Source organism: Phragmites australis, chromosome 16, assembly GCF_958298935.1.
Source record: "Phragmites australis chromosome 16, lpPhrAust1.1, whole genome shotgun sequence".
NCBI classification, from domain to species: Eukaryota; Viridiplantae; Streptophyta; class Magnoliopsida; order Poales; family Poaceae; genus Phragmites; species Phragmites australis.
This window is the reverse complement of record NC_084936.1, coordinates 6,419,424-6,430,060: the sequence shown is the minus strand read 5'-3', so window position 1 is coordinate 6,430,060 and position 10,637 is coordinate 6,419,424. Positions and strand designations below refer to the sequence as shown.

The 10,637-nt window shown below is 39.9% G+C and overlaps 1 protein-coding gene across 1 annotated transcript; it reads right to left on the bottom strand.

Moving 5' to 3' along the window:
- Window positions 1-4: 4 nt before the first annotated feature.
- LOC133894782 (germin-like protein 8-7) lies at window positions 5-1,241 on the bottom strand. The gene is made up of 2 exons (XM_062334945.1): window positions 1,014-1,241; window positions 5-831 (listed from the first exon to the last, which is right to left on the bottom strand). The coding sequence occupies exons 1-2, from the start codon at window positions 1,129-1,131 to the stop codon at window positions 269-271; spliced, it is 681 nt and encodes a 226-aa protein (XP_062190929.1). The 5' UTR covers window positions 1,132-1,241; the 3' UTR covers window positions 5-268.
- Window positions 1,242-10,637: the final 9,396 nt, after the last annotated feature.

The window sequence follows — 10,637 nt, the reverse complement described above, 5'->3', positions numbered from 1 at the left end:
TATATTTCGTAACGATGTATTCTTTCCATTATACAAGGACAAAACATGACATAGTAGCAGATTATGACCTCAGTTCACCTGTCCCAACATGTTCCCAAAAGAAAAAAAGAAGACCTCAGTTCACAAAACACATGCAATTACAGTGACATTATAGATATTCATGCCCTTTATTTTATTAGTTGTAGCACCGAAACTAAAAACACATGTTGTTTGTCTGCAAAGTGCATATAAGAAATCTTCCCATACAATGAACACGTGCTTGACTTATTTAATAGTGGTTGTTCTCCCAGAATTGAGCTTGGAGCCAATCAATTGTCCCCTTCTCCACTTGAAATGCCTTTGCCAAAACATCATCCGAGATCGGTGGCTTCGATCCAAAGACTGCATTGGCAATTGTAATTACCCCTGGATTTTGGCTGCTGAGCGCGGCGATGGCAACTGCTGGCTTGTTGTAAATTGGGTTGAACTGGAAGTGGATCAGCCCTTGGGGGAATACAAACACATCTCCTTTGTTGAGCACCTTGGCAAATAGCTTGTTGTCTGGGTTAGACGTGACGAAACCGACGTAGAGGGTGCCCTCGAGCACTGTGAGGATCTCAGTGGCACGTGGATGGGTGTGCGGTGGGTTCTCGCCTAAGGGGGCATAGTCGATACGTGCCAGTGAGATGCCTAGGGTGTTAAGCCCAGGGATCTGCATGACGTTGATCAAAGTGACATTGGACCCCACCTTGCTCATCATGGTGTTCCTAGGCTTGTCAAGCATGGCTGCCTTGAAGAAGTCGTCCGCATTCACAGTCATAGGGTCCTTGCAAACAAATCCGTTCACCCGCACTGCATGCATATAAAAATAAGTAAGATACACGCTGAATGATCAGAAAGCGATACATATAACTGTTTGTAATAAACAATTAAAACAATACTAATTACATGTGTCAGATCACATATTTCAGATGTGTTCATTGATTTGATACAAGAGAACATCAGAGCATGGATGAAATAAAATGAAAACATACCAGGCGAGTGCTTGTCGGCGACACAGAAGTCTTGGAGAGGGCTAGGATCAGAAGCAATGGCCTGAGAAGCGACCAATGCAAGAAGAGCGGCGAGAAGGAAGCAGGAGGAGGAGGCCATTGTATTCAATCTGGCTTTCTGCTGTCTGCTGTATATTTGTGCCCTCTCTGTAGTAGGCTAAGTAGCTAGCTGCTTGTGCTAAGCTCGTCGATGCTTTGGCGATGGAGGCCAAAAACGTGCTTATATAGCCGCACGCGGCAGTGTGAACTCATGGACAACAGAACAAGTCATGTAGATCATATCAACGGATTGAAATGGCCTCATGGACAACAGAAAAGTCGTGCTTGTATATGTGCTGATGAAACAACAGAGTTAACTTCTTCAACTTTTCAAAGCTTTCTTCTAATATCTTTGCACTCTACTAACTCATCTACTTGGTCATACTGTCGATGACACTGATCACTTGTGTTAAAAAAAAGGTTTCTGACATTTACTTGGTCACCATTTTGTTCCGAGTGCAGTGGTTACTTGCACGAATCCACTGCCAATAATGCATGCATGTGGGGAGACGTGGTACAAGGCTATAACACACGTTTTACTTGTGTTGACCAAGCAAGACTGTTTCCGGTACGCAGAGCAATGATCTATCGAGTCATTCAACTCTTGACATGTTCATAACACTTCCTTAATTACCTGCTACAACATCTATATGCAGAAAATGCTGTTTAGGCCAAGAACAAATATGTCTCACACGGATGAAGAGTACAAATATATAAATAAGTCATAACTAATCACGTTTTATGTGATAACATATCTATTATACTGATGACTAAACTAAAATCTCTGCTTGTTATTTGTATGCGAAAGGAAGGAAAAAAAGATGAATCAATTTCTTCAGAAAAAAATATCCGAGGTGGCATGAAAGATAGCTTAGTAAAGAAGCCACTTGCTTAATTATCATTTAGCAAGTTGGGATAGTCTTTGCATGAAAAAAGAGTATGGGGGACTGGGTGTTCCCAATTTGCAAGATCTTAATATATGTCTTTTAAATTTTTGGTTGAAGATATATAGTTTAGATGATAATAACTGTGGAAAAAAGGTAATTGATCATAGGTACAATACATGTTCTCCTAATATCTTTGATTGTCCTTTAGTACATGCATATCAATTCTGGACAGGGATTTTGTGGACAGGGATTATGTCACGTGATGATGATACAATTGCTTGCAGTTGCAATAAAAGGCGTTCTGCCAGAGAAAGTCCGAGGCCCGATGATAAAGTTGTGTTCATTCTTCAACATGATCTCACATAAGGTCATCGATCCGTTAAAACTAGAAAAGCTATAGGATGACGTGGTTCATACTTTATGCCGGCTTGAGATGTGTTTCCTTCCATCTTTTTTTCCGATGATGATAAAACTGAGACCCCGGCTGAGGTATTCTCTCTGTCCGTGCTGTTTGATGCCACTGGTGCACCTTCATACGGTAGGATGGAGTCACCTAAGGGCTAACCTTGTGGTTGCCCCACCCCTTGCTACCTCTTGGGACCATGTGAGGCATTTTAGATTGTCTCTTTGATGACCATGGTGGCTTGATGTTTTGCCCCAGTTGGTTGAGCAACAATGCTCTGGTGATGCTATAATCTCTCCTCATTGTCAGTTATGGGTTGGTACCTTGGCTGCCATGAGATCTGTTGCATATATTGATATGGCCGTTCAGTGACACTGATCGCAAAGAATATAGTTCCCTTGTGGTTGGAGCCTTTGTGGCCCAAAGTGATTACCCTGCCTATGTGGCTTCGCCATTGTGGCATGTTGCCTTCGGTCGGCCGATGAGGATATGTCTGAGGCCCCGAAGAGGAAGTTAGTGAGTCAAGCATGACATCAGAGTTCCTGGTTGTGGCCTTTTTGCCGCTTCCGGTTAAAGCTACGTGTCATGCCGCGCTCCTAGGTCACCTCTTCTCACATACATAATTCTGAGGCCGTGGCCGATGATGACCCGAGATACATAAACAGTCTAAAAAAGCTCATGCTAGACTGTTATCCCATTCTTCGCTGCCTTTTGATTTCTAACGCTTATTTTGCTTGGTCTTTGTTGTGTGTGACTACAGCCTTGCATACTCAGAGACGACCACAATATGACGACCGCCAGCGCAGCTTAATCGGAGGTAGCCCGAGGACAAGCGTAATTAGTTGGAGAGCTTCACGAAGCCTCAGGAACCAAGACAAAGCAATCGCCGAAGAATATGAAAAAGCCAGATAGCGTGTGCATTGTGGAGTAAAATGTATAATGAGAAACTATACTTTATGATTTTGACATGAATGAATAAAGTTTACATGATTCGATTATTACATTCTCTTGTCTCTTGTATACTGGCATGCCCACAAACATTACATACACAGTTTTTGATACAAACTCAACGCGAGTTCCCTTGTGCGAAACAATGCAAAATCAGTCCGTACAACCGATCGTGTTTCTTTCACTCAAGCTCATTTCATAGTTCTGCAACAATAAGTTATAGTGGGCTCATATGTCAATATGCATGTGAACATGCTAGGCGCCAAAAACCCAACAAAGTCATATGATTGGATCACGAGAGAGCATAGAGATTATTTCGGTGATTGGTTATGTAGACACATGCTGGGAATGGATACAGAGGATGCTTAGTTGAAACTATTTTCTCATGGACCGTCAACCACAATTCTAACATACCAAGGATATGACATCAATGGATATATAGTTTATACGAGAGCACAAGATGACAAGAGTGCTAACCAAAATAGCGGTGTACGTATCGATGGCTAAAACAGTAATGGCAATTGGGAGACCTACTATAGATTCATAGAGGAGATTTTGGAGCTCTAGTATGGACCATTGAATGTCCCTCTTTTTCGATGCCAATGGGTCAGACTCCTAGGAGGAGTGAACATCAACAAGTACGGTATGACTACTGTGGACCTCAAACTCATCGGTTCCAGAGAAGAATCATTCATACTTGCAAATGATATTACACAAGTCTTCTATGTAAAGGACCTGGATGATAAGCAGGGCAACATGGGTTTTCAAGGAAAAAAATGACTGTCACATTTGAAAATGTCGTCGACGAGGAAGACTACAATAAATTCGACAACCTCCCTCCTTTTGGAGAGAACGTCGACCTAAGTCAAATAGAAGACACTAAGTAAGCTACTTACAGATGTCGTGATCATAACGAAGGTCTAATAATTAACTAAAAAAGCATTGATGTATTCATTAAGGATTTTCTTTAATTCATATTAATTAATGACATGTTGTATCGTATTAATTAATAATTAAGGATAGATATGGTTTAATGCAAATACGATTTTAATAAGTTATATTAATACTGTAAAAAATATTATACAAAATATTAAGTGCATGCTTTAATGTAAATACTATGATTTAATAAACTACATGAATAAGCTTAAAAATGCCTCTAAATATCACTATCGGATGTAGTTTAGAACTACCAGTCGATACTACAATCAGCAGTGATACTTTTGAGTATAAATTCGGTGTCCTCTACCCCTAGTCGCAACACCCAAAATTTTCAACTCTGGCAGCCACCCTGACGCTCGCCCCAGTGCCCCGACGCTGCCCTAGTCCCCCGATGTCGATGACCACCGCCTCGGTGCCCCAACGCCCACCACCCCGGTGCTCCGCCGCCCCGATGCCTTGACAACACCCAAAATTTCCAACTCTGGTCGCCGCCCCAACACTCGCCCTGGTGCCCTGATGCCACCTTAGTGCCTCAACGCTAACAATCGCCGCCCCGATGCCTGTTATCTCAAATCTCCGATGCCCCGATGCCTCGACAACTGCCGCTCTGGTGCTCCGACACTCGCCCAATGCCCCGCCGCCCCTCCGCCTCGATGCTTCATCGCCCCAGTGCTCCAGTGATTCTGGGTTCGGCCTCTTCTCTTTGTGGGCTTCAACCTAGCTATCTTGCCTTCGCGTGGCAAGATGTGAAAAACATGTAGTTTGTAGTCTGAAATTGAAAATATGTGCATTAACAATACATAACATAAGTGTCTTTCAGAGATCTATTGTGAATGATTTGTTTTTACAAGTCGTAATAGGAAAAGAAAATGCTTAGTTTCATATTTGTAATTTATGTTCACATTTAACACAATGACATACATACATCAAGTGAAACTACATGTGGACATTGTGGTGTCAATCCTTAATCTTAGTTTTCATAAATGTATTTTTTCTATAATGAAGAGGTCCATCATATGGAAATTAATGTGTATGTAGGAATAGCACCTCCAAAAGCAAATTGCCCCTTCTTGGACCAGGGTGCAGCCTCAGATGGAGATGGGCATGCGAACATGGAACAAACGAGAAACAAGAGCCCAAGAAGCAGCGGAAGCCTGAGTGAGCACCTCAACTTGGATCACCCATATGATCTAAAGGCTCAGACCGAGGTTCATACCTAGATTGATGGTACAGATTGTCATATGTCCCAAGTATAGAGAAGGCGTGGCAAAGGTCCCAGCAAGTTGCCTACGGGACGCTTTGTCATCACGGAGATCGATAGAGTCGAGGAGCCTTTAAAGCCTTTGCATTTATTGAGGTCGTACAAGACCACATGCGAGTTTCTCGTCAGAGATGATGTCTGTAACACCCTAGGAACCACAAAACCCTAGGATGCCATCCACCTACACTACAAGAATGCCAAACTATAAAATTTTGGCAGCATATTCTTAGAAAAACAGAGCAACGTGAAAGAAACAACATAGAAGCAAGTTAAGACCATGATATTATTCAAGCTGAATGATATGAATAAGTTCAATTAAACAACTAAACCATATGTTTAACATCACTAATTTTACTTTAAACTAGGTGCAAAAAACCTCAACCTCTAATATTTTATTACATCACATAACTAAAGGTAATGGTCATGATAAAAGTGGGCAGGACGTGCTGCTAAATTCTTCCCTCCATGCTAGCTTCAAGAACAACCAGGGGAAATGCAAGGGTGAAATTGGAAAATCACAGTAAGTGAACTACTTTAACAAGCTATTTAAGCCACAGTTTTTAAAACATCAATTTAATACTTCAACAATGTATAAAAGATAATACATGATATGATCGTATTTTAGCAGATTCATTATACATAAAAGTAAATAGTCACTTCTTAATATATAAGCATTAGGTGATCATAGTGAAACAACTACAACATAAGATGCTAGAAGTACCACTCATCACATATGACATGGTATGAACAACATAAACAAAAATCCAAACTTCAAATACTTAATAAGTAGGGCGTGAGGATAACTCCAGCAAAGACATCATGTATAAAATTGAAATCACATGGAACAATGCATATCAATTCCATTAAGATCATCCATTTATAGTCACATATCATCTACAAGTAATAGTATTACTTTAATTATTGTATACGATCCATCACAACCAAAAATCAATGTAAAAGCTTCTATGATGTAATATGGTGCATGAGAATGCTATACATTGCAAATCCACATATAACTTCATGTTCTCTTCAAACCCACAAGTTACCACACTGCTTATGAACTTCTATGAAGCATCACTTCTCATAATAATTCTCATGACATATCTTTAATATATAATACTTCTACATGAATGATCTTCAATGATTACAAATACATGCAAATGTATGCAATGCAATGCATATGTCCACTTCCTTCATACCCAACAAGGTATGAAGTTGTACTGCATTACGACAGTATACGATATTGTACCAGTACGTTGCAACCATAAGATGACGACATAACTTCAAGAGCACTTCAGAATAGTTATATAATTTTCTCACCAACCTGACTTATGCACTCCAGAATAGTTATATGACTTTCTCACTGACCTGGCTCAAATGCAATGCAATGAATTGCAATGCATATGATATATTGCAATAGTAAGAAAGAGAACCACATAGTTCAATATCCTCCACATATCAACATATAAAGCATAAATAAAGGTAAATGACATAACTTATGATCTTCCATATGTAACAACATAGATATAGCATACTTCAAAATTGGCCAATAGAGTACTCCACTATAAGGTCTTATGTATACAAAAAAGCTATTTCTATACAAAACATCAACAAGATAAGTACTACACTTATGCTAAGTCATTATTCATCCCTTTTGTCTTCTACATTATGTATAAAACAACAAGACTGCATTATCAATACTACATATGACCATATAAAACAACCCAAGTTATGAACTTCACTTAGACACATACCTTCATGCTATAAGGACATAGGTATAACCTTTATTTAGATATGAGTAAGATAACATGTCCATTTTATATTCCATTTAGTACGGTTTTTCAACCTAATTCACTACCCACATCTAAGGTCATAGTATAATCACTTCTTTAAGCTTCTACATAACCCGCATCATTATCCTCATGTATTCTAGCCATTGAAAGACATAAGGTGTGGATATGCTAAAATGACTAAATCCCACAAATAAGTATTATCGCCACTGTATTAAATTCCACCGTCTATGTAACCAATAAGGGTTATTACGTTTTCTTCATAAATATAACAAAAGTAGACCATATAAAAAAATAATCTACATATGCATATGCCACATATGTGCATTATAAAATCAAGCCCTCATATAGAAAAGAACCATGTAGAACCTACTCAAACATATTAACATAATTAAAACACCACTTAAAATCATCTGTCATATTATTAAGTCTAAACATGTGTATTGCATTTATAGGTAAAGGTAGTAAAAATAACAAGTTAAACACTATTTGCACGTGAGTTGGTGACTCTTTTGGATGAAGGCCAACTATGCTTTAGAAATGAAAAAGATCAATAGGTGATGTAAAGTATAGCAGATGACCACGCCCAGAGTTCCCAAGGCTCTTTTAAGGCAGATAAAGAGAAGGACGAGCTAACCTTGGCACTGGAAAATAAGGAGCACCCTGGCCACATGCAAGGACAAAGTTTGAGGCCTTGGAAAGACTCCTTCCAAAAATACTCAGAGAGTTATATGAGTTAGAAGAGAAGTAAACAAGAAATGCAAGATGCCTTGGCTCTTGTACAAGAAGAACTCCTACTAGAGAGGCAGATGATGGACGCCAAAATATAGAAAGCCGTACAAGAAGCCATGGGCCAACAGCAAGTAAAAGACAATGCTAATGTTCTCCATAGCCCTGACGCTCATCGAAGATCCACGAGCATTCTCGAAGGTGACTTATGTCGTTATCCCGTTGATGGTATCAAAGAAACCACACAGTGCAAGCTTGTTGTGCCCACTGCGAACGTTACCACTAAGGTGGCTTTGGTCTTGGCTTGTCCCGTGCAAGCCGTGCCTCTATTCAACAATCGCTCGATACCATCAGGATATGCCAGGGTCCAAGTGGATAGCGTACTCCCTGGGTATCGTAAAATGGACATGGATATCTCTGGAGAAATAGGGAAGAAGAAATTGGGAGCAAACATTGGTAATTTCATCCTATGGCACAAGCATTACATATTGTTTGGCGAAGACATAGATGATGAAGAAAAGGAAATGGACTCACATGGACACCTCCCTTCACCCAGAAGATCTCCGACCCTTGAGTCACCTCCATGCGGAAGATCTCCAACTCCTCCGCCGCTAGCACCTGCACCAACAAGAGGTTCGAGTCCACCTCCGCTAGAATCTTCACCAATAAGAGGTCTGAGTCCTCCGCCGCCAACACCTGCACCAACAAGAGGTCCGAGTCCTCTACCGCCAGCACCTACAATGTCTAAGAAGTCGATTTCATCTAAAAAATCTCTATCATCTAAGAAAATAATTTCATATCAGAAATCACTTTCATCTAACAAGTGGGCACCACCTAAGATGTCGGCACCACCTAAACTGTCAGAACTAACTCCTGAGGAATTGAGGTAGACAGTGAACACTAGTTTAATTGCACACTTCAAGCTGGCTCAGCCTAAGATGAAAGATTCAGTCGATCGTGCAACACAGAAGTTTTTCATATCCATGGTGAAATAAAAATAGACGGGGGGCACTGAATCCAAACCTAAATCAGACTATGAGCACATCAAGGAGAAGCCTTACCTAAAGGAGGCCTCGATCAAACAGTTTATTGTTAAAACCAGACTTACACAAGATATGTTGGGCCATCTTATAAACTTTAAGTATTCCAAACATAACTCCTACATGTTTAACACTTTCACACGAAGCAAGTAGGAAAGTGTTAGATAAGTGCTATGCGTACATATGATCGCTCTATGGGTGGGCCAGCTATAATCGCTTTGTGGGTTGACTTGTAGATTCTAAGTTCACAGCCATCATCCCTATTCCTTATGTTGATAATCAAATCAATGTCTGTTTCAATTATTTTCTGCCAGCAAATTATTCTATCTATGATTGTTAGGCAACCAATTATTGTAGATTTAGTAAATATATACCAGAAGGCAATAATTTATTGTAGATTTACTGAATATATATCTGATATCGAATTTACATATTTAGTACTTAGGAAAGAAGTAAACATTTCTAACTGAATGTTTCAACACTGTATCAGATGCATTTTTTCTTTGTTTTCTTAAGAATGGCTTAGATGTTCTTTTTCTTTCTTTTTCAAAATGGCTTAGATAGGATGCATGTAAATGAGTACATTTACAGCAAATTTTGAACCCAGATTTGGCACACCACAAAATCAATTATATGTTTCTCAAGAGATGTCGATCTATAACCCCTAGTTTACTTCTCGTATTACAAGTGGTTTGTTGTCTAATTAGATGAATCCTAACTAAGTTTAAGTGTAGTGTATGGAATACTTAATAGCGTATGCTGTGGTTTTCAAGTGATATATGTAATACAACGGCCCATTAGTATGGTGTTGGAGGAATTGAGCCTAGCTGAGACTTGGTTGATGGTGTGGCTGCATGCCTTGACCACCCAAGTCGAGTCCTCTTTGATATGAATTTGAGTGTCTTTTTTTTAAAAAAAATGGTTGCATGCATCATGGACGGCAAGTGGTGCAGAGGCCGAAAGTTGTACTTCTATCATCTAAAAAAAATTAGTGTGGCATTGGACCATGTGGCATGGATGTTTCCCATATGGAGAGTTCAGATAGATTGGGGCCACCTTATAAATCCAAGTATTCCAAACGTAGTACCTCCAGTTTAACCCATATACACAAAGCAAGGACAAAAATATAAGAGAATGTTATGCGTAAAAAAACATAGGCCCACCCCGTGAGTGGGCCGGGCTATAATCGGATTTTGGAAGCAGGTGCTATAGGTGCACGGGTATGTGTAGGTATGGGCACATGACACTGTCCTGCGAGAGTAGAGATAGGTTGTGCCAACTTATATACGGGTATGTGTTTCAAACATGACACCTACATGTTAACCCTTTCATAGGAAGCAAGGATGAAGGTGTAAGAAAGAGTTTAACCCTTTTACACAAAGCAAGTAGGAAAGTGTTAGATAAGTGCTATGCGTAGGTATGCTCGCTCCATGGGTGTGCCAGGCTATAATCGGATTTTGGACGCAGGGTACTAGATAAGTGCTATGCGTACGTATGCTTGCACTTGTTTTTTTACTCTAGGTTTTGGGATCATGATCTGATTTAATCATAGGTCTTTTATAGAAATATA

Excerpts from the sequence above, each read along its gene's own strand:
- LOC133894782 (XM_062334945.1), bottom strand. The coding sequence starts at position 1,131 with ATGGCCTCCTCCTCCTGCTTCCTTCTCGCCGCTCTTCTTGCATTGGTC. Across the intron at positions 832-1,013 it reads CGCCGACAAGCACTCGCCTG|TGCGGGTGAACGGATTTGTT; the intron begins GTATGTTTTCAT and ends ATATGCATGCAG.